The 24,714-nt window shown below is 38.4% G+C and overlaps 1 protein-coding gene across 5 annotated transcripts in view; it reads right to left on the bottom strand.

Annotated features, from left to right (window-relative positions):
- Positions 1-1,202: 1,202 nt before the first annotated feature.
- LOC132988354 (arrestin red cell) overlaps positions 1,203-24,714 on the bottom strand; it is a 30,990-nt gene continuing 7,478 nt past the window's right edge. The window contains exons 2-17 of one of the 5 annotated variants that reach the window (XM_061055705.1): positions 18,465-18,495; positions 16,864-16,924; positions 16,450-16,494; positions 16,006-16,103; positions 15,800-15,898; positions 14,356-14,415; positions 14,137-14,204; positions 11,577-11,712; positions 11,292-11,376; positions 10,898-10,970; positions 9,701-9,838; positions 9,459-9,542; positions 8,816-8,839; positions 7,618-7,694; positions 7,296-7,350; positions 1,203-5,742 (exon numbers count right to left, since the gene is read on the bottom strand). In XM_061055705.1, coding sequence (XP_060911688.1) covers positions 5,655-5,742; positions 7,296-7,350; positions 7,618-7,694; positions 8,816-8,839; positions 9,459-9,542; positions 9,701-9,838; positions 10,898-10,970; positions 11,292-11,376; positions 11,577-11,712; positions 14,137-14,204; positions 14,356-14,415; positions 15,800-15,898; positions 16,006-16,103; positions 16,450-16,494; positions 16,864-16,924; positions 18,465-18,495 — 1,222 coding nt within the window. In that variant the 3' untranslated portion in view covers positions 1,203-5,654. The other 4 variants (XM_061055703.1, XM_061055707.1, XM_061055706.1 and 1 more) reach the window with 4 other exon arrangements.

Below are 24,714 nucleotides of genomic sequence, written 5' to 3'. Positions count from 1 at the left end.
TGAGTCTTTTCTGTCCCTGTAAGAGCTGCTCTTCAAGATTACACATTTTATTTAAGAAACCATCACGAGAGGGAGTGACTAAAGATCAGCAGTGCTGATAACATCCTGACCTCTACTCTTATATTTTATACAGTACAACAGTTACACAAGCTGCAAATAGTAAAAAGTGAAAAACCAACAACAGATTATTTTAGTACTATTATATTTGATCATATGATACTAGTAAGATGATATTGATACCTGTTTAAATACCACAGTTAGAGCAGGAGTCATAGACACCTAATATTGGGTCTTTTCTTGTTTTTAATTATTAAAAATAGCAAAAATAAAAACTGTCTAAATCGCACAAAAACATTGGCAACATTTTGGAGCTGAAACAAAGGTAGCAGCTCAGTTCCATCTATTCATAGCCGAACTGTTGCCAATGTTTTTGTGCAATTTAGACCGTGTGTAGGAGTTTGCCTGCAACTTATGATGGATTCATTCCTCCTGTCGGCCTGTTTTCTGAAATAAAGTTTTTCAGTTTTTTTTTTTTTTTTAAATCTAATCGGACCAAATCCAAAGTGGATTACCTGACCCAGACTGGAGAAAACCCTTATCTGGATCATTCTTTTTCAGATTAAACCATTTTTTTTAAATTAAATTAAAATATTAAATAAATTGAGCCTGGTGTTGTTAATACATCCGTGTGTTTGACATGTCCAAACGAAAACATGGAAAACCCAAGTTTTCTAGGAAGGCGTTTCCAAATCTCAGTCTCAATGATGTGTTTTATAGTTCATATACTGATTTAGGTGATATTAGTTTTGAATAATATCTGAATGGGGAATATGACTGAAATGTTGGATAAGATCTTAAAACAACCTCCAAACTCAAAGTCATCATCAAATCTCTCTGTAAACAGAAAGTAAATGAGACCAGATCTTATGTTCCAGGATCCTTCAACTATATATTTGATTAAAATGTCTTCTTCCAGCAACCTGCATTACATTTTACAACTGCTGAATCAGCATTGATTTATTCACTGAACACTCGTATCTCAGCATATAGTTTGGACCTACTTCATGTCAATGCTGTCATTGGATACAAGCTGTTACAAAGTTGTATCTAAGTTCATCTTCACTTTTCCTTTCTAAACTTGTAATTTTATTTGACATGAACGATTGAGAAGAGCTGCACAATCAGCACACAGGAGCAGGGTCTGTTAGTTCATTTTGCCTTTAATAATAAAAAGAAAACTAAAATAAAAATCTCAAAATAAAAAATACATGGCAAAACAACAGACTCTTAAATGATTATGAGAATAATCATGGTCGCAATGATGATACAGTAGAAGTAATAATAGTCACCATAATAATAATAATAATAATAATAATCAGAAGCATAATAATCAGAACTCTATCTTTTCTGGTGTCGGTGCCACCAGCAGAAATCACTGCCTGTTTTTTATAGACATTACGGTAAGCATCGCACAGGCCGGGGCGTGGCACTTGTCAAAATAATTTCACACTTAGCAAATTACCCCACATATGCACGACAAAATAAGGACAGAATCACAGCTCGTACGATTCACAGCACTGCTTGGAAACAAAATCAAAAGAAATCAAAGAGTTTCAAACATGCTCTGAGTTTGTTTCTTCTTCTTCCCTTCTGGGTGACGGAGCGAAGGACGAAGGGAGGGGAGTTTGGCAGTTTTTAGATAAAAAAAGAAAAAAAAAAGTTTGAAGGTTTATGTGAAGTTTAAAAAACTTGACAAAAACACAACAAAAAAATGTCATAAAATGGCCAAGCATTAAAAAAAAACAAACAAAAAAAAACATTCTTCTTCTTTGTCTCCTGAAATGAGCAAAAACAACAATAACTGCAGTTCTGTGGGTTTGTTTCGTCCAATGAAAGTGCAGTGCTCACATGTCGTGTGAAATGTTGATCCGTGCATTTTTTTGTTTCTTAGGGGGAAAACCAACACAAAAGTTTTCAAAGAGAAAGATATGACTACTACGCCCGGAGCTCCTCTAAACCGTTTATGAGTTTTTATGCATGAAAACGGAGAAAAAGAGCGAGTAGAGGACAATGAAAGGCGAGCTGATGAAGTCCTTCACATGTCTGAGGTCGGATGAAGAAAATAAAACGATGAAGAGGAGGAGGAGGACGAGGACGAGGACGAGGAGGAGGTGGTGGTGGTGGTGATGATGTAGTGGATCTGACGGGAAACACTGGTGCTGTTCACTTTGTTTGAATCAACTCTCTTCTTTCCTGCTTTGGCTGTTTGTTTTTTTTCTCTTTCTTATTGGCACTTTGTTCATCTTCAATTTGGTCGATTGTAGAATATGTGTTTTAGTTTGTCAGAAGGCAGAAATAAATTAATGAGATGAAACTTTGAGAACAAAGTCATCATTTTACAAGAAAAGCCCAATAATTCTAAAACAAAAAAAAAGCTCTCATACAAGAATAAACTTATAAATGTTTAAGTTTATACAATACTTAACCAAAGCACTGTCATGAAAAGAAAAGGCAGATTGAAAGACAGACTGACAATAGTTAGGGTAGGGTTACTGTTGTAGGAAATATGAATCCGATTACTTTCTCAAGAAACAAATTCAAATTTTGAAGTAAGTTAGAGATCTGAAAACTAGAAAAGGTTTTTTTATTTTATGACTGGAAGGTTGAAGATTTCAGGAATGGTTTTGAGGAATTTGATGAGGGAAATCATTTCACTTCGACATGAAAACAAAACTTTGTGGAACAGCATGGACTGTGCAACGTTGTGCACAAGAGAGGAAAAAGTCTTATCCTCGTAATCCTCCTCGGAAATGTGCAAATAAAATGACAATTCATGAAAAAGCAATTGTTTTAGGTTTGAGTTTGTAAAACTAGTGAGCAACTCGTTTGTAAAACTTGGCAGAATAGAAATGTAAACTGTAAATAAAGAAAAAGAAAAGTCACTAAAAGGCAAAAAACTAAAAACAAATAAGCAAATGATGACTGCTCCTGAAGTGTACTCAATCTGGAGACATCTTTTTTTTTATTCATAATGCTCTTTGATGAAAGTCATTGTTTATTGAAATAAGGTTTTAGAAAAACACTTTCATGGAGCGAGTCTGAATCTTCAACTAAGCCCTTTCATACTTTTACATTTCATTAATTCTTTACCGCCTTCATTTTGAGGGATTTTTTTTCCTTTCCTGCAATTGTCAAAAGATCTGCGCTCCACCTTATAATTACATTAAGAATGTACTGAGATGGGAATAGAAACAGTGAACTGTCTTTTTAAACTTCCAGTTTAGCCTTTATAGAACTTAAACGTATTTCCTGTTTCAGCTCAGAAAATAAAGTAACAAACTAAATCGAAGTTTTGTGCTCCAGTCACAAAAACACAAAAGAAGAGTGATGATTGAAGGACTTTCTTATTGGCAACAGAGATGTAGAAGGCACGATGAAGTTTACAGAACAAAACGAGACTGAACTTATTGTAAAAAAAAAGAAACCCTACATGTTTCTGTGCACATCATTTCAGAGTGTGTTTGGATGAATTAGTGGATGGTGAGATTTTTAACAGCGAGATGATTGATTAGGAACTAAAATACACACCAGTGTTCCCCGTGAACAGTCGACAGTTTGGAGGTTTAAACCTGCAGGAGGAGGAGTCACACCCAGCTCAGTGAAAAGTAAAGAACTCATTCAGTTTCCAAAGAGAATTCAAAAAAATCTATTCTAGCTGTTGTTGACGTGTAAACTGAAGCATGACGGGCTGAGGAGAAGACCTGACAGGTCAAAGCCTCGCGCTCCAACACAGGTCTAAAGTTTGAGTTCATTAAAAAACGATTCCAGCGTGATCAGTTTGTGCTCATGTTGTAAAGAATCTAAAGAAGATCATTTACTTGATATTCATGTTTCTACACAAGAGGTGTCATTTAAATACTTAAATTAAAGAAGAAGAGGTGACATCTTTACATTCTAACTGTGTGAAATAAAGTGTTCACCTCAGGCTGGTTGAAACCAGGCGTGTATGAAAGAAACAAGTAAATGTGACCAGTAAGGAATCAACATGTAGAGCTGAGAGAGCCTGAGAAACAGCAGAGCGCAGAATGGAACACATTTTTAAACCTGCTGCAACAACCAAAAGTGTGTGATTGGTGATATTTTGTAGACTTCTCTGTCAACAGATCAAACGTTCAAACTGAAAACGTCTGTGTTGAAAGTCTCTGTGCCGTACAATACAGCAGTTCAGTTTACACTCACGCAATTCCACTAACTGTGAAAACTGTTTTAATGCATTTTATTCCCTCGTTTGGTCATTACAGACGATATATGTTCGCTTTAAACTATGAACTACAGTAGGCAACGTTAAGCAGCCAGGTAGTTGCCAACATATTTGTGCAATTTACTCAGCGCTCTCTCTCTCTCTCTTCTGGTCTAAACTATGACTGAAGCTCTGCAGGCTTTAAGGCTTCAGCTCTTTCTGAGGGAGATTGTTTGGTTTTAAAACACATCGTATCAAAAAGTAACGAAAATGTTGACAACCATAGCCTAAAGGCAGATCCACATTTATTCCAGCTTCTGTCACAAACAGCATCTTATTATTTGAACTTTTTTTTTTTTTTAATCCGGTTCAAAAGTTGAAAAGTTTCAAACATTAAACTGAATAACTTGAGAAGAAGGTTTGTGTTTCCAGTAGGATCCAGTTTGCTAAACAGGAAGTATTAAGAGGTGGATTCTTATAGGTAGTTTCTTTTGTTTGGATGAAATGTGATGACTGATGTTTGTAAATGAACTTCAGAATGATAGAACGTGTTTGAAATCAATTTGAAAAACGAGATCAACGCTGGAAAAGTTCAGAAAAAGAGAGACTTGAATGCAGAACAGAGAAGCATGCAGCCGATAGACGTGACCGTTTAGAAACCGGACGACAGGGTTCAGAGTGATGAGAGCGGGTGATTGGATGCTGGTGAAATCAAGTCGCCTGTCTAAGAGTGTGTGTGTGTGTGTGTGTGTGTGTGTGTGTGTGTGTGTGTGTGTGTGTGTGTGTGTGTGTGTGTGTTGTTGGTTTGTGTGTCCTCCCCTCGCAGCCTGGATGTAAAAGCGTCGACAGTTTGTAATCAAAGGAAAAAGGGCGATCACCACTGAACATAGACCTGACAGCTCGTAGAAGATTATTTTTTCTATGTTTCAAATATATATTCTGTTTGTACAAGATGGTGAAACGGTCGACATTCAAAAAAACATTTCAAAATACTTCCTACGCTTCTTGCACGTCTTTTTTTTTTTTTCTCTCTTATTTCTCTCAGCCGATCAGATTTTGCCTTCACTTGACGATTCCATCCACACGCCATCGTCCATCCAGCAGCTGCTCCACATTACAAGTTTTTCAGCAAAAAAAAAAAAAAAGAGAAGAGAAACAGACAGACGGATGGCGGCGAAAAATGGCGGCGGCATGACGAATGACTGAAGCGACAGAGGAAGAACACCACCGACGCCCCCACGAGGCCTCCGTCCAAACGTGCCCTCATCCACCCCCTCCACCGGGGAATGTAAGGTGAACAGTGTGTGTGTGTGTGTGCATGTGTGTGTGCATGTGTGTGTGTGTGTGTGTGTGTGTGTGTGTGTGTGTGTGTGTGGTGGCTTCGAAGCGAGCGTATGAAGAGGCCGGCGAGCTCCTAGCAGTCCTCGTCTTTGTCGTCCACTGCGCCTTTGAGCCGCAGGCGGGCGAAGTCCTCGAAGACAAAGTCGTCGTCCTGGGAGATGCTGCTGAGAGGACGAAGAGACGATTTATTGACTTCAGAAAATACTAAAGCCTGAAAACAAATCGGCTCTCGACAAAACTCTCTGCATTGCTTTGTGTGTTTAGAAAGAGTCATTTTATTTTTTAAAAGTAGGGTCGTTTTTTTTTCCCAGCATTTATAGAAATAAACATTTCTCCAAAGCACCAGACCTCCAGTAGAGTCAAAGTACATCTGTTTGTAGAGTTTCCCTCCTCACACAGAGACTGAGAAAGAAATATCTCTTATATTAAGAGAGATAAGATTTAAACTGGTTTAAACTAGTCAAAAACACTTCATGCACATATTCTTTAAATTAGAAGGGAACTGGTTTAAACTAGGACATGACTGATTTGGATTTTTTGGGGCCGATGCCGATATTGGGGAGAGAAAAAAATCTGATACCGATATATTAGCCGATATCTTTCTTAGATCAATTTAGATCTTTCAAGAAAGATGGACACAGATATACACACTTATTGCGTCGATCCCTCAAAGACTGTGAAATACATAATGAAGACAAGATGGTCACGCTACTGGAAAGTAACTGCATGTACGTGCATCACGGTTTGACCATGCTTGTTGTAATACTGTCTACTGTCTAAATTCCCTGCATAGTTAACTTCATCATTCATTTTGTACTTGTATATACCTCCTATTTTTATTTTTATTTATCTTATCTATTCTGTTTCATGTGTATTTTGAGCTACTTGTCTGTGCTGCTTCAACGCCCGAATTTCCCGGGGATCAATAAAGTATTATCCTATCCTATCCTAATCCATATAGCGTGCTCTGCTGGTGACAGAGAACTGCTAATACAAGGAAACTCAAATGAAATGCTTTTGACTGGTGAATAAATCTCGTGATATCAGCGCATATCTGCGATGAAAGTAGCTGATACCGATAGTCACTGCATATGCTAATATCGGCCGATATTATAGGCTAGCCGATTAATCGGTGGGGCTCTACTTTAAACTGGTTTTAAATTGATTAAGAGCTTGTGTTTTGTTCTGTTAAAAACAAGAGTAAATGTCTCTTTCTCCAGATAGGAGAGATGTTCTTGTTTTCTGGTTTCAATCGTCTTTTTGACCACTTAAGATTCTTTTTATTTTGGTTTACCTTCATTTCCAAAACTGCAACTTTAATCGCTTAAAGTCAAAAATCTTTTTAGTTTACTTATTGCCTCGTGGAGCCATTATGTTAAAGATTAGCATGACTTTGTTTTTAATATCCTGGCATAATGATGCTTATTTATCATGGAGCTTTGGGCTAAATGCTAAGCATGCTAACATATGCTCACAGTGACGATGCTTTAATGCTGAACGTGCTGAGTAGATATATCGTTTTTCATGTTCACCAAATTAACAAAGCTTGTTTGTCAATTTATTTCTCCAGAAATGCAGTCATAAACCAAACAAAAATAAATGCTGACCTGTACATTTTTAACAGAACCTGAAGAGAACAAGGTTTCGGAAGTGTGGCTTCAAATAAAAAAGAAATCTGTCTTCTTAATAAACTGAATCAAGTCTTAAAACTCACTTTGTGTCGAATTCTATCAAATTGGTGTCGATGGGGGGGTCCATCTCTGGCACAGCTGTAACACACACAAACACGCATTACTATGTCATACTGGAGTTGCCATGGAAACTGAGTCTCCATGGAGATTTAGTGCATAAAGAAGAAGGGACAAGAACGGAGAGTTACATAATGCAGCAGTGTGTGTGTGTGTGTGTGTGTGTGTGTGTGTGTGTGTGTGTGTGTGTGTGTGTGTCCTCTGACTCTTTCATTAAATATAATATATCATTTAGATTAAGAGTGTCAGGTTCACATTATTAGAGTTATTAGAGTTGTGTGGACTCACCTGACTGTGGGCGGGACACGGGCAGCTCCACAGGTTTAGGATGCATTAAGATGAAGGGCAGCTCCACCGACACGTCTCTGAAACACAACACACACAAACACAGAATGTAAGTCCACTACACACACACACACAGACACACACACTCACACAAAGTTTTCAGTTAGATGTGGCTGTCGTGATGAGGCTGCTGCTGTAACAATACAAGAGCAACTCATCACTTAAATGTCATTAAATGCACCTTTAAACAGGAGAAAGTTTTTCAAACATTCATCATTTAAAACCTTTTTTTTTTTATCTGCCTTATCCCGGTTTAAAATCTGATTAAACACACTTTAAACTACTTTAAACTCACTTAACTCTTACTTTCAAATGATATATTTGTAGTAGTCTCACTTTTTCCATTTTAATTAGCACTTTAATATAAAAATCTGAATGTTGAGGGACTGAAACGTTCTGATTTGTCTAATAAATTGGTGATACTTAACAAGAGTAGTGTGCAGGATTTCTTTCTTTTCAGTTATAGTTTGCCATCCTACTTAATGAGTTAGGTGGATGTGCGTTCACTTCTTCAGTTTAAACCAGCTCATCTCTGATTTACTCTCTCTGAGTTAAATTGATTTTAATAAGACCAAAAAGGTTAAAAAAATAAACATGTTTAAAATATTTTCCAATAAATTTGAATCTGTTTAAAATATGTTTACAACCCAGTGACTAACAAGTTGTTTTTTTTAAACCTGTTCATAATTTGTGATCACAGTTTAACATCTTCTTATAAACACGTAACTAAGTTGAAACTCAAAGGTAAAGCAATACAATTATGTTGTTTTAACAGGTTTAGAATAATCTAATTAAAAAGGAATCAGAGATAAACTGGCCTAAACCGGTTTTAGTCTTTTTGGTGTTTTTCCATGTTAAATAACTCGAAACCCACTTAATTAAAGTTTTACAATAAACTTAAAAGTTATTTATCAGATGTAGAAAAAGGTTGAAGAAATTCACAACTAGTTGAGCTTGTTTCATTTGTTTAAAACCACTTGAATCCAGTTTCACTCTAAATTAAAGAGATGTTCTGTCCCTTTAACCTTTTAAAGTGTTTGATTTCTTGTTTAAGTCGATTTCAAAGTATTTTTGGGGACATAAACAGAAACTGGCTTTTGTTTTTATGCATCATACGTGCAGTCAGTTCACACACATTTACCTCTCCATCACGCCTCTCAGCAGCCTGCAGGGGGAGAGGAGGGGGGGGAGGCACACAGCGGAGGGGGGAGGAGGAGGAGAGAGGGAGGAGCCACACAAAAAGCCAAAAAAAACACAGAGTGGGAAGAGGTGAAATGAAAAGCAGGAGGCAACACGTTCACAACACGATCACAAACCTACAGTGGAAGCAAGCACAGTGAGGAGCAACTACTGAAACAAGCAGACGGTTTCCAAGGTAACTGACACTGACAACAGGAAGTGAGAGGACGTAGCAGGAAGCTGAGGCAAAGCCGCACCCAACATGGAGTCACGATCAGGATTTATTTAACTTATACGGTAATAAAATTACAATGTAGCTCTTGTTTTCCTCTTTCCTGTACTGAGACTACACCTTCAACCAACAATTATTTTAATGATTTCTTCATCTATTGAACATTTGATCAATAAATTAATTGTTTTGTTCATTAAGTGTCAGACAATGTTAAACATTTTGTTATAAATGTCCAGATTTTGGATTCATTTTGATGAAACGCAACACAATTAAGACAAGGAAACGGCGACATCTACAGGACACAGATAGGCAACGAACAGGAAGTGATGTCATTAGTGTATGGAATGAAAATGTGTGTGTGCGTGTGTCTTACGCTCCACGTGAGACCACCAGCTTCACTTTGACTCTGTAGGACACCAGGATCCCCAGGACCTCCTTGTTGGTGACATCCTTCACTCTGAAACACAGAGCAGACTTAGATTACGTGACTGCACATCTGTACAGTGTGTGTGTGTGTGTGTGTGTGTGTGTGTGTGTGTGTGTGTGTGTGTGTGTGTGTGTGTGTGTGTGTGTGTGTGTGTGTGTGTGTGTGTGTGTGTGCGCGCGTGTGCTTACATGGTTGAAGAGGCCAGGTTGGTGTCTTCGTGTTTGAGTTTTCCATCGAGAGCGAGTCCTCTCTTCTCTCGGTTCTTGTCGAGCGTCGGGGTCAGAGTGTAGACCTTACAGAAGGTGGAACTGGACGACACCTGGTCACTATGGAGACCACACACTGCTGTCAATCAAACTGTTCAGATTAATCCCGTATACCAGGTGTCAGTAGAAACAAGTTCACCAGCTGCTCTGGTTTGAAGAGTAAACATCATCTTTAAACTGTTAAGCTATGTTACTGCAGATTCAAACAGATATTTAAACCAACTCAAGCTCATCTCCATTAAACAGGTTTTTTTAATTTACAAGTTTATGATTTGAAAACTGTTTAAAAAGCTCATATCTGGTTTAAAAAACAGCCAACACCCACTTTAACCAGATGAAACATGCTCCAGGAAGTTTAACCATCTCTTGTTCAGGTGACTTTATTTGTTTGCAGCCAGCATCCCCCATAATGACAAACAGATTACAGATGTAACAGTGAACCACATATTAGAGAGAAGGAAACTATTGAAACAGACTAAAACCTAAAAAATGTGTTCAAGGTTCCACCAGTCAGGGCATACGGGAGAGAAAAGTCTCAACCAATCAAAAACACAAATAAATCATCTCTTCAGGCCGGGTAAAGCTCATATATTAACTTCAAACTGGTTTGACTGGGCTGCTGTTAACAGGGTTAAACTGGTTATTAAAAGCCACTTTAAGCTTCAAATGAAGTGGATCTGTTCATCTCTTGATGTTTATATAGAACTTACAAAACAGTAAACATTTTCTGAATGTGGGTTTGGAGAGGCTTTGACCTTCATCAAATCAGATAAGATTTAAACTCACTCTGAACTATCACTTCTTTAAGCCCCTTTTCCGACCAGTTCAAACTGGTTTAAACCCAGTTTACCTCTCGTTCAAAGTAATTTATTGTTAGTTTGAACAGTTGTTAACCGCTATTGTTGTTTAAAATCAGTTAAAACCAGTTTAAATAACTAAAACTAGTTTATATAAATATCACTCCAGTATATAAAAATGTCTGTAGAATTCATCATAAGCAGAGTTCTGTTGATCCATGATTTTAACCAATAAATATTGAACTAGGTTAAGACCTCCATGAAAACCACAGGTGGAGATTTTTCTACTGGGAGTTCTGGGAGACATTACACTGGGACTTACTCTGCCTCCTGTTGGGCCACTGGACATTTGTACTGGGCAGTGCTGAACAGGCAGATGTCTGCATACTGACGCACTGCAGACACAGAGACAAAGTTTATATTCAAGACATCTAACAAAAGTGTTTGTTTTTTTTTGTTTGTTTTTTTAAATCAAAGAATCAAAAACAGAAATCATTCATCAGGTTTGAATCTAAATGAGAGAAAAAAAACACACATTCAAACCAAAGATCCAGAGATTATACTGCCTGTCGCTGGTTGTGAAAATGATGAAAACAAACAGCAGGTGGAGCTAACACTCAAGATGTTTTCATCAAACCGTCTCAGAGAAAAAAGAAAACAAAGGAGGAGAAAGAAAGAAAGAAGAAGCAGAAATAGGAAGAAGAAGAATTATTTACCTGAGATCTTGACTCTTTTGACCGTCTTGGTGGAGTTGTTGGTGACGTGAACGTTGACGCTGATGGGCTCTCCGTGATAATACAGCTACACGCAAAGCATCATGGGAGAGAAAAATATTTATTAGTGTTATTAAAACATGTTTTAAGGAGAATGTGTTCATTTCAAAGTGTGTGTGTGTGTGTGTGTGTGTGTGTGTGTGTGTGTGTGTGTGTGTGTGTGTGTGTGTGTGTGTGTGTGTGTGTGTGTGTGTGTGTGTGTGTGTGTGTGTGTGTGTGTGTGTGTACCTCTTTGTCCAGAGACGCCTCCAGGTGTAGGGATCTGTCAGACATCAGGAAGTTTCGGGTCGTCTCCACCATGGGCTGAGGACCGGGTTTCTCTGGAGCGTACTGAACCTTCCTGATCACCAGACGCACTGAGTTTCTGAAAAAAACAAACAACACTTTATACACATTCCACATTTGGTGTGAAACCTGTTAACACCATACACATGTGTTTAAATCAGTCCATATCATTTTTTATAACGGGTTTAAAATCCAATTCAGAACAGTTTAAACTCAAATCACTGAATTTCTTTCTCTAAACTCTAAAGTTTAGTCTAGTTTAAACCTGCTTAAATCCACCTCATCTATATTTATATTCATACTGGCCCTCACTTATCAAACGTACGTACGGCAGAAAAATGGGTGTACGGTCATTTCCACGCAAAGTTCGGATCTTATCAATTTGGACTTGAGCGGAGGGTACGCTCAAATCCCACGCCAGGTCTCAGCTCGTGTACGCACGTAACTCAGTGTGGACTTGCAGTGCAGCAAATTCATTCTGTCGGAGAATAATTAGATCATACTATAACAGTGCTTGTTAAGACAGATAGATAGAGGTTCACAGATTTACTGTTAGATAAGATATCTAAAATGTATTTTATATTACGCTTCACCTCTAACGATCTCTGTAGACTACATCGCTTTTTAAATAATGTTGAGCAGCGCGAGCTGTCAGGTGATTTCTTTAATTGTGTGTTTTATTTTATGAATGATTTTATGTTTGTTTAAACAATTCACTTTAAAGATTAAAGATTAGAGAGGCTGCTTTCGGTAATTAGTACATGCAGACAAATTAAAACAGAAAAGCTAAAAACATTTACCGGTACTTTAAAAAGGACAGAAAAACTTCCAGAGGATAGTAAATACAACGTTTAGCCTCTGAAATATTTAAGAATTCAGAACATTAACATTAGATCATAACTAATCGGTATGTCCAGAGATTAAAATAATAAATACACTGATGTGCCACATGCGTAATTGCACACAGCAGACGCACATAGGCCAGAGACTACATGTGACATAATAACGAATAAAGAAATCCGGGGGCTGTAAGACGGAGTCAGGACCTTCTTCTAAATGTTAAATTCTTATGTTTGGAAAGTAGGCTAATCGGATGAGAAGTGCACATTACACAGCGTTTGGTCAAACACTAATGCATTTGATCCATGACGTTTCAGGTTTCTCTTCTCTTTTAAAGTCTCATTAATGGCGAGCACAGAGCCGATTTGTGCAGCCGACGTTATCCGACACAGATGCAGGTTCGCCTGTACCACTTGTGCCTGATATTGAGGCTGACTGATGAAAGAAGCCACGGCTAGTGTCCTCCGGTCCGGGTGCTGCTTCTTTTAAGACCCGCTACACTAGGATACATTGTAGCGATCGTTTGGTCTGACCAGGTTTTTTTTAAACTAAAAGTATAAAAATTTGATTATATTATAGCCTAGATTATGTACGTTACATATCACAGAGCTTTAATCCTACATTTCAGGCTGCCAGACAACACAGTGTTATTCCTCTTCACTTCTCTCTGTTATGATGTCACTCAGGTCTTTACTTCGCTCTGTTATGATGTCACTCAGGTCATATCTATATTTTTTGCCTTATTACGTGTCTCCATGCCGTAAACTCTGGGGGCGAGGACAGCTGAGCCGTGAATAAATAGGGGCGTGGTATTTAAATGACGATCGTTTCCAGCCGCCACACTTATCAGCATCCGGTCTTGCGTACGCTGTGATCAGCCAGATACGCACGTTTCATAGGTCCCACGTGGACCCTGTCCTACGATGATTTCTACACCCATACCTGCTCTGGTTTCTACACCAGATTGATAAGTGAGGGCCAATGAACCCTATTTTAAGTTTATTTAAACTCACTGAAAAACAGTTTTTCTCTGTTTTAAAGAACATTTGACTCAATTCACTAGGTTATAGGAAGATCATTTCATCAGTTTGTGATTCGAGTCTGACTGCTAAAACTGAAACAAGAACTTAGGTCACATCTGACAATTAACTTCCAAATCAGTTTTTCCACTGTAAAAACAACTTAATTTATTTAATTATTTTTTCAAATATGACAACGAAAAACTACAAATCCTCAAATCTCAGAGGCCAAAAAACTAAGAAATACAAGAAAAAAAATGCTGAAAAAGTAAATAACTAGCTCCGATCAGAACTACAAACCTTTGACAGGCTCAGGATATTAACAAAGTTTAAAATGTGATTTTTTAGATTGATTTATTATTTGTTTATTTAACAGGGACACATGCAGTAAACATTGCTTCATAAGTTAAATACAAAGTCGACGTCATGCATAAAAGTTTCTAGTCTTGGCTAATTTCAAACCCCTGTCCCTGGCTAGGCTTTTATGATTAAAACTGAATTATTAGACTAAACTGTTTTAGATTCAGATGTGTTCATGATGAAACTGTGTGTGAGTGTCATGTTTCAGACCCTCTGTGGTCTCATATGACACATTTAAACACTGACAAACCCTCTCAACAGGACTCCTGCAGGTGTGAACTCACCTCTTGTGAATCTTCTCTTCTATCGACTTGGCACAGAAAGCTCTGATCTCAAAGTCGACACCGCAGGCCTGCAGGGGGGGGAAGAGGAGGGGGGTGAGAAGAGAGCCTGAATCAGTCAACACAGCCTGAAACTACAGATACTAATGCTTTAATCTTATTCAACTTAAAAACACACAAAGAGTCAATCTCCTGTTTAAGTGTAGCTTGTGTGTGTGTTACCTTCCCAGTGTCCTCTGGGCCGGGCTGTAAAGTGACTGAACACGGGAGGTTCTGAGGAATCTGAAAACAAACACAGTTTGTTCATTCAACAGGTTTACCTTTACTCTTTATTCAGTCTTTGTTTTCTCTGTGATCAAAGCTTGCGTCTGAGTCGAGGAATGTTTAAATGGATGTAGAGATAATAAAAAAGAGACATTAAGATGCATGCCCCCTCTGCTCTAACGGCTGAAAAAAAAACTAGTTCTGCATCATTATGTGGTCCTGTTTGGCCAAAAAGTCTGCAGGGACTAAGTGTAGGTATCACATAAGGAAAATCAGCTGTTTTCACGCAGCCCCAGGCCGGACGCCGTGACAAGGACCACGTAGAAATGACAGATAAAGTATCAGAGTCCACAGTTATAATATTAAACAGTTTTTGCCTCTAGATCAATGCTACGTGTTATCAGACGTATCAACAGTATCAATGAACGAGTGGAAAAGAACATAATACAGGTGAGCAGAAAAAGTATGAAGCAGCTTTAATATGTGCTCAAAGATTGAACCCCTAACTCAACCCTTGTGTGATGTAAACATCAATATATATATATATATATATATTAGCATAAAGTGAATTTTTATGCAGATGACTTCACGGCTGTTCCCAGGTGCATTTAACTCCAGAAACTGAGAAATATTCAGGAGTTTTATGCATGTGTGAAAATAGCCTCAAGACCTTTTTTATAGTTCCATGTTTTAGTTATGTTGTCTAAAGAAACATGAAAAAACGGTATCGTTTAGTTCACAAAACTACATACCGCTAGTTGTCATACTGTATGTATTTTGTTTTTTTATGCGGCTGTTCTTTGAGTTGTATTAAATGACTCAATGATTACACTAAAGAAAAGGGAAACAGAAAAAGAAATGCCTCTCTCAAAGTCCAAAACCTTCTTTAAACCCAGAGGAAAATATCTGCACGTAAAGTTTCATTTCTCTTCTTCACTCGCTCACTTCTCTTCTCCCTCTCTCGGCCGCTCAGTGCCTCATTAACTACAGTCACTTCCTGTTTCCTGTAATCAAAACCGCTGTAGTTCCTGAGTTTGTCCAAAATCTGGGAAAGTTCCTGCAGTGGAGACACCCTGCATAAACTCTCAAATGTTTTCACATCAAACAAGGAAGTTTGTTTCTCTCTGTCTGATATATTCCTCTGTTTGTAACCTGTTGTCTTGCCTTGTTGGAGAGCTGACTACAATCAATAAACATCAGAAAAACATGCGCCTTTCATCCCAATACTGAAACTTAAGTCCTTCCATTCTGTTTCATGTTTGCACCAGGCTGCACACACCAGCTGCAGCACACAGAGACACACAGGGACTATTTAAGGGCAGAGAGATAATAGTTCATCTTGGTTGTGATGTGAGAAATGCTAGGTGAAGTCCCTGTGAAGAAACGAGACATGCAGACTCACAGTGAAGTAAAAAGGGTGCGCATGTTGGCCCAGTTTCTTCAGCAGCCTCTCCTGCAACCTGCTGTTGGGTTTACGCTCCTCAGGAACCGGAGGGAACGCCTGAGAGAAAGACAGAGAGGAGGAGATGAGAGGCTGATATTTATCTTCTTCTAAAGCTGAGCAGCATCCTCGGGTGGATTCAAGTCAGATGAGGACTGGATTCTGACCTGGAAGGTGGAGATGTAGAGGTCCTTCCTGAAGGACAGACCGAGCACGTCCAGGTCCTCACGGCCGTAACGAAATGCACAGGTGAGAGTGACAAAGACTACAGGAGGAGGAGGAGGAGGAGGAGGAAGAGGAGGAGAGACATTTGGTCCAGATGTTGTTTATTCAAACTCACAGGTTGGCAGATTCTGACATTTCATTTGGCTTCTCATAAAGATGTAAAAGTGAGGTTTATGTCTATTACAGGCAGACGGATGCAGAGGAGGAGACCCTGACTTAATTCCACAAATACAGCTCAACATTTCATGTATTAGTGCTGGAGAAATTTGCTGTAGAGATTTTTTTTTTTGGACCAGATCCTGAAGTTAAGCATCCGTCAGAGCCCGTCCCTGGACCTCACACTGACTTTTAAAAACACTTTCGTGGAGATGAGGTAGCTGCCCTACCTTTTCTGTCCTTCAGATACTCGGGGTCGACCAGGATCACTCCATCTGTCAGCAAGAAGGAGGAGAAACAGCCGAGTCATCAAAAAAAACAAAAAACAAACCCAGAGTCCAGAGAGTGCAGTGATCTGCTTCTACTGCTTGTTGTACTATTATTTCTGCTCTGTCTTTGTACAAACCTGAACGTAGCTGTTTCAAACATCAATCAATGCATAAATCATTTAAATGTCCTTTCACTTAATCTTAACAAATCTGCAGAATATTTCTTCAGTTAATAATCATGACACTCGTAGTTGCAGGGACTTTAAGAAAGGGTTTTAAATGTTTCCTTTTTCAGCAAAAAGAATCCAATCAAATAAAACCTCTTAAGTAAACCAAACGCTTTAAATGTAGAAACATGTAGATGTCCTGACTCACCCACAGGGTCCACATGGTCCAGGTGATCCACAAAGTCTCTCTTTCCAAGATAAACTGTCACCTGCAAAAAACAATCACAGCGCCTGGTTCACTTATCGGCTCTCTTTATCTCTCATGTCCTCTCGCTCCAGCACCGTCAAGAGTATAATACACCTTTTTATTTTACATTCAGCGCTGTCACGTCTAAAAAAGCTTTGACATGTCGATGTCTTGTAGAAGTACCACATAAGAAAAAACATTGATAATAAACGGATATTAAAAACTTGTTATTCTCACAAATAACATTCACACTGAGCCATAAAGAGAGACAAAGAGTTCATCATAACAGTCAGGATTAACAAGTCATGAGTCAGCGTAACATTTTAACAAGTGTTTTCCAGTCCTGGGCATGGTTTTTAAAAAGACGCGTGTCTGTTGTGGAGAAACATGGAAAAAAAGTTTCTAACTGCAGTAAAATAATAGAAGGTGAAGTATGTTACAATCTGGCTAATGTAGAATTCTTTCTGTGAGGTAAGAAAAGAGCTGAGATGAACTTCTCTGTGTATCTGTCATGTTCATCATCAGACTCCATGTGAATTACACTTTAAATCTGATAAAAGTTCAATTTGACATCAATGCAGGAAGAACCACAGCTGTATTATTTACATGAAATAATGTTCCTTTTACAAAATTTTGCCAAATTGGTCCACAAAAATTCACCATAATACAGAATAGTATAAAGAATTACAGTGTGAGGAGGGAGGACCCCTGGACCCCCCAGGCTTCATTTTATTTACCATCTTTGCTCTAATTGTTGAAATGAACACGCACGCTTTTATCACATTTTAAACAGGGCACATTCATTTGTATAATAGATAAGGTTTGAATCATTAATTAGCCTTCCTACACGATTATTAGAATGGTTTAAGTTGCTTGTAGAAGTGCTGAGTCAGTGTTCATACTTGTTACATCTGCACATGAACAAGGGAGGAAAGGAGCTGCCACCCCTACCTCATTATTAACCAGGATCAATAAAGTTCATCTGTTTGTTTCTCTATTACTACTAGAGACATCAATTCAAAATGTATCAATAGAAGTAGATGTCTAAAATGAGGGTATCTGGTATTGATTGGTGCCATTTGTAACAAAAAAAATACAAAACAAAACAGCTTTAGTTCATTGTGATGTAAAAATGACTAACAACAACAGTTTTGTGCTTTGAGTTTAATGTTAGTCAGAGTTATCAACACTACGCTAAAGCTACGTTACAAAATCAGTTAAATGCTTTTAGAATATTTCAATAAATAACAAATACACATTTTTATATTTATACGAGTTTAGAAAACACAAAACAGCAGCTTAATATAGTTGGGGACTATTTTCAGCGGTAGATCATGAGATAGTTGGTGCTGTAGTGTTTATAGCAGCAGGACAGTTCTAATAGAATTGTATTCATCTTATCTGAACTCATTCTGGTAGAATTATTCTCTCTTTGTATTATCACGTTTATTCTGATTATATTTGAGCCCAAACAGGTTTTTGTATTGAAACATTTCAACAGCAGAGCGAGCAGTACTTCCCCCCCTGTGTGTAAGAGTGTGTAAATAAACGGGCTGACTCACCTTACAGTTGGGGCTCGACTTCTTGAAAACTCTGAGAGGTTTGAAAAGAGGAAGAAAAAGATGGGAAGACAAAAGAAGAAGAAAAAGCAACATATGAGTTTATTCATTTCATTTGTAGGTTTAATGTGTCTCCATAGACAAAGAAGTGAAGAGATGTACCGTATTTAAAAAGGGAAACATCTCAGTGAGTAATCATGAATGTTCTGTGTAAATAATCAGAGGAAATATCAGAAGTTCAAACACACCGCTGTTTATTTCACCACAGCAGGAAGCCGAGGAGGAAGTGCTTATAGAGACACCGAGTGGGGGTGAATGGATGTCACCACAGAGCTTTAAAGCAACAATATATAATAATCCATTTATACTACATAACGCCTTGAAAAGACACTGGACAATAGTTTGGCGATGTTTTTTAGACAGTTGGCAGATTTAACTTTACTCAACAATGGAAGTGCTCGGGCTGGTGAACTGTATCGTCCATGCCGGGCCTAAGGAAGTGTTCCGTGCTGAAGACTTGGGAAACTCACACTAACAAACGAGCTGGACTTTTGAGGGTGAAGCGTTCTTGGGCACGGTACGGACTGGTTAATGTGAGTGCGCCCTGAAAGAGCTTTTCCAGGTAACTTTTGACTTTGAGAGCTGATGTACCAGCTCTATGAGGGCGGCATTGAGGCCATGCATCATTTCCTTGAACCTGTTCAACATGTACCAGTAGATCTTATCATCATTACAAAGTTCATATCACAATCAAACTACTTTATATTTCACAATATGTCTTTTTTTTTTTTTTTATGATTTCCCCTTTTGCACACAGCTATTTCTGGGATCCAGTTCCTCTTTAATCCCTTTAGAAAAAGTTTTTTTTCTTCAATAGATGCATAGATGATATTTTACTGGTGTTCTCCAGGTCCTGAAGAAGTATTGTTGAGTTCTAGTGATTACAATATCAACATGTCTCCTTCATTAAATTCAGTAAGGAATGGAATGCAGAGAAATTGACTCATTGCTGTTAATGAAGATGTGAAATTATTAGACATCTTTATTTTTTATAATGAAACAGATATAAATACTATTTTTAATGCCCAAAGTCACCATCCTAAATCTATGCTTGACAGTATTCCTTCTTTTAAAGCACATTTTGTAAGAAACTACAGATGATGAATCTACAGCAGAAGAGATGGGAGAGAGATTCGCTCAGAGGGTTATGGGAAGGAAACTTTATGAGGCATTCAATAGAGCTAAAGATAAAGAGAGACAACACCTTTAGGTACCAAGACCGAATGAACCAAAGGAAAATCCTATCACATTTGTTTCTGTGTACAGCCATGTATCCAAAGAAGTAAACAACACCATTTAAAAACATTGGAGCATTTTAGATTTTGATCCAAATCTGAATTGGATAAGTTGTGCCTCAGATTTAGTTTGAAGAGGCAGACACATGAGGGATACTGCGGTTTACACAGAATCTATTCCCACCATGAACTTGTTGTAATACAAAAAAAGGTGATCATCACGATTATTTTGATATTATAATCCCGATTATTTAACATGATTACTATTTTATACTATCTTCATGAACTTTAACACTCCTAACACTTAAACATTCTGAACACAAAAACAAGCAATACATGAAAATAGATGAGTGAAAAAAATGTTTTTAAAGTACTGATGATGTACAGAACAAGCGCAACACGGCCTGCGGCACAGTAACTGTTTAACCTCGATTATCTTGTTTTCATGACGGTGGAAAGACAAAATTGTATTTGTAATTCAAACTGGATTTATCGCCCAATCCTAGACACTAAAGACACAGAAACCGTGGCTCAGTCGCCTCCTTTAAAGTCATTGGAATAAAGAGGGTTCCTCCTACATGGCTATCATGTGACGTTACACGCTCCCAACCGCTGAACGCTACGGAGAAGTTGTTGGTCTCAGTTGTCCTCTACGTGTTTTTATCAGTTACATTTTTAATTTCTCAACCTCACCTTCCCCTTGATGTAGGAAAATAGTTCTGTGTCATGATAATTGTCATTCTAAGCATGTTGTGGTATTTAAAACTATCTGCATCGATACATGTATTTGGAGTGCATGACGATATATTGCCATATCGATTTTTTTGGCGCACAGCCCTCGGAGACATGACCATATATGGAGACTAATCAGCACTCCGGCTGCTGATTGGATTCAGTGCAGCTGCAGCCTCGTTAAAAACACCTGCGCATCGTCATAGCAACCCTGATGAAGCCGAGGGTGAAACTTTCAATGACTGATAGTATCCAAGGAGTAGCTAAACATTAAATAACCCTGCATACTGTCTTCACTTGACGTTTCAATGTGTTTGATTACTTCCACAGTGTGTAGGGGTCTGCCTCCCCTTTTTGATCATTGAAAATAACTAATTATTTAATATTGTGTGTCTAGGACTTCTGTTTCCGTTGCCATGGTATCTAAACATATCAATATAGTCTGATTTGAACTCGTATCATATAAACGTTAAAAAATCTGGTATCACAACAATCCAAAATTTAACTGTTTTAAGCAGCCGTTGTGCTTCATTAGAGAAGAACACACAGTAATCAGTTTCACAGCACTGGTGTGATATGGTCACCATCTCCAACACACACACACACACACACACACACACACACACACACACACACACACACACACACACACACACACACACACACACACACACACACACACACACACACACACACACACACACACACACACACACACACACACACACACACACACACACACACACACACACACACACACACACACACACACACACACACACACACACACACACACACACACACACACACACACACACACACACACACACACACACACACACACACACACACACACACACACACACACACACACACACACACACACACACACACACACACACACACACACACACACACACACACACACACACACACACACACACACACACACACACACACACACACACACACACACACACACACACACACACACCTCTCCTCACTACATCTCTGGTCTGAAGCTGAAGTTACTGATCAGCTGGGAGGATCAGGAGAAACTCTGCAAGCACTGACACACTCTTAAAACTTTGTGCTGCTCCCTTCCAGCTGATGACTGCTTCCTGTCCACACCCCCCACAGTTATATTTAGATCACTTCAAAGCTCACATTAAAACTGATGTACGGCTTCTTGTGGCTCCAGTTTTGGCTGTTTATCACTGTGCTGTTTTCAGCTGCAGCTACGAGTAAAAAACACAAAAACACTAAATAATGAGCTGACGCAGTTCAGAGAGATGTCGCTTAGCTCTGACTTTGATTCATTTTCATTCTTGTTGAATGGCTGATTATTTTCTTCAGTGTTTACTCTGAATGAATGGAGATAATGATTACCTAAACCAAAGTCCAACAGGTTGAAACATTCTTTATAACTCACGTCATCAGGCTACTGAACTCTAATGATTGGTCTTGATGACAGATCTTGATGGTTTTATACATTCTCAGTTTACCTGTCGTTACCTGATGAACTCTTATCATTTATGTAGAAAATGTTGTTCACAGTGTATGTTGTGTCTGTGTCTCTGTGTTTCTATATATTTCATGTGGAACCAGTTTTCAGTTGAGGCTTTCAGCATCACACACTCTCAAATATCTGACTGCTGCTGGACTCGGGTCCCGAAAACGCTGCTGAATATTCCTCACGTTTCTCTATCTTCCGTCAGAAATCGGAGCTCGTTTTGAGCAAGGTGATCTCTGGAGACTGATCCTGAGACTGTTCGATGTTTAACAGTTAATCAGGAGGATTGTGACCTGTGAACGAAATACTCTGCGTACTATAAGTTACTGAATCCTAGCAACAACAACAAAAAAAACATTAATCTCTGGAAGTTTGAATATTCATGTTAAAATAGGCAGCATGTGCAAGCTTAGGAGCAGCTCACCTCTTTGTGTTTGTTAATACTAGTTGTTGGCAATGACTCTTGACAGAAAATAGAAACTATTGTTATGATTGGCATCTTTCCATACATAAAGCTCTGAGTGCAGTCACTTTAAATATCCGCTGAACTCTTTGACTGCGTTTGACTTTTTAAAATCCCTTTAACACAGAAACGGTTAAAATCCTTTTATGTTTCACACACTTCTTTTTTTTAAAATAAAATAAAGGTGCAGCACTTGAATTGACTCTCGGAGTTTTCTGTTTTAAATGTCAGAAATAATCCTCCAACAGGATGCAAAGTCTAAACTGACAAAGGTTTTGCATAATGTCTCCATTTCTCTGTTGGGAAACAGGAAACCTTAAACTGGTCGCACTTGTTCCTTCAGCTCTGAGCTGTGAAGAGAAATATGAAGGCAATTCTCTTTCCCTCAAGTTCGTCCTGAGCTGTGAGAAACAGAACGACTACGTCGGTATAAAAATATCCGTCTGCAAACCGTGGGAGCAGACACAAGACTGTAATTAACTTAAACTGTACGCAGTGAACGGTCATGTCACCAGAATTCAAACTTCAATACCATTCAAGTAAAAAACTGTTTTGATACCACACGCTTATAGCATCAGAAACCTTTATGCTTGATTGTAAAATCCTTATTTACAAATAAAGTTATTGAATTCACGAGAAACGCTCAGGTGTCATTCCATTTTTGTCAATAGAGGTTGGTCAAACTTTGCTTTTATTCTTTCAAAATTGTTTCAAATTGTAAAATAAAATGAGATCATTAAGAGATACTTCAATATTAAAATGTAGTTAATGTGTTTTTAAATTAGTTACAGCTCTGTGTGCAACTGAAAATGTAACCTACAGATGATTTAGCAGCATGTTTGATTCTTTGTGTGTGTGTGTGTGTGTGTGTGTGTGTGTGTGTGTGTGTGTGTGTGTGTGTGTGTGTGTGTGTGTGTGTGTGTGTGTGTGTGTGTGTGTGTGTGTGTGTGTGTGTGTGTGTGTGTGTGTGTCATGTGAGGCAGAATCGTCCGACGGGGGAAAACTCTGGACAAGAAAACAGCCGGTTGCTGTAAACACTTTTCACGCTCGACTGGCTGCTTCCAAAATTTTCCAGGCGGGTAAACAAATCATAGCAGCGAGCAGCGAGCGTCTGATCCACCTGCAGTAAGCTGGTCTGCAGGGATGCTGCAGGTAAACAGACCGTGGAAAGCCCCGCCCTACTGTGACATGGATCGCTCACCTGCACCTGAACCAACGTCAGTTTCATGGCTCTGTGTCCGGCTGTTGTTGTTGTTTTTTCATCCAACTAAATCCATCCACTTTAAATTGTTTGGGGTTTTAGTGGTGACTTTATTGTCCCATAAAAAGAGAAAAAAACAGTTTTAAAATGTTCCAGCTGCTGCCGAATTACAAGACCTTAGACTGTTTGTATGAAAATAGCATCTTTAAAGAGACATTAACGTTGTTACAGACCGAAGAATAAAGATTATATATATCTCATTCAGCAGAAATGTCATCGAGGACAGTTTTTATATGCTACTTTTTTTTTAATTTTTCTAGTTTAGAGAAGTTGTAAAAGGTTTTGGTTCCATGTTTGCATATGTGCAGCTTCCATCAGTCAACAGAATATTTGTGATCTGACATCTGAAGACCTCACATTGGACTCTCTGAAAGGTTCTAAAATGTGGAAAGGTTTTGACAGAGACTTCAACTTTAGTGCACATATTATTTTCTAGTAGATATATTATCATTAATTGCAGCTGTAAAGGAATCTGTCTCCTTTTTGTCAGTTAATTATTAACATGTTACTCAAGCTTTGTCGTTACTCACTGCTGTGACAGATTTCTGTCTCTCATTCAGTGTTTTTAGAACCTGTTTCTTTAAGACTCAAAATGTGTTTTTTTTGACAGTTCCATTTGAGATGGATTCCCTCCTCTCCTACTCACCAATCTTATGAAAAAAAGATGTAGTTTCTTAAAGTTTTGGGACTTTTCTTTTCTATCATCACATTAAAAGACAAGGTGTTAAAAAATATTGAAGTATCGAAAATGTTGAAAATCTTGTTACTGAAACATCGCCGACATATTTGAGCAATTTAGACAGTGCGCAGGAGTTTTCTTGCAATTTTTAGAAATGACCAGGCCTGTAACAAATTGTTTTTCCCCTACAGAACCATCACGGTGTGGACGTCGTGGTTTGGTGCATGCAGTCATACCGACCGATACGTCTGAGTGGAGAAAGCTAGTCACACATGGCGGTATCCACACCCCAATCCAGGTCGCGGTAACG

Source organism: Labrus mixtus, chromosome 14 (genome assembly GCF_963584025.1).
Source record: "Labrus mixtus chromosome 14, fLabMix1.1, whole genome shotgun sequence".
Taxonomy (NCBI): domain Eukaryota; kingdom Metazoa; phylum Chordata; class Actinopteri; order Labriformes; family Labridae; genus Labrus; species Labrus mixtus.
The sequence above is the reverse complement of the archived record's forward strand: the minus strand, read 5'-3'. Positions and strand labels throughout refer to the sequence as shown.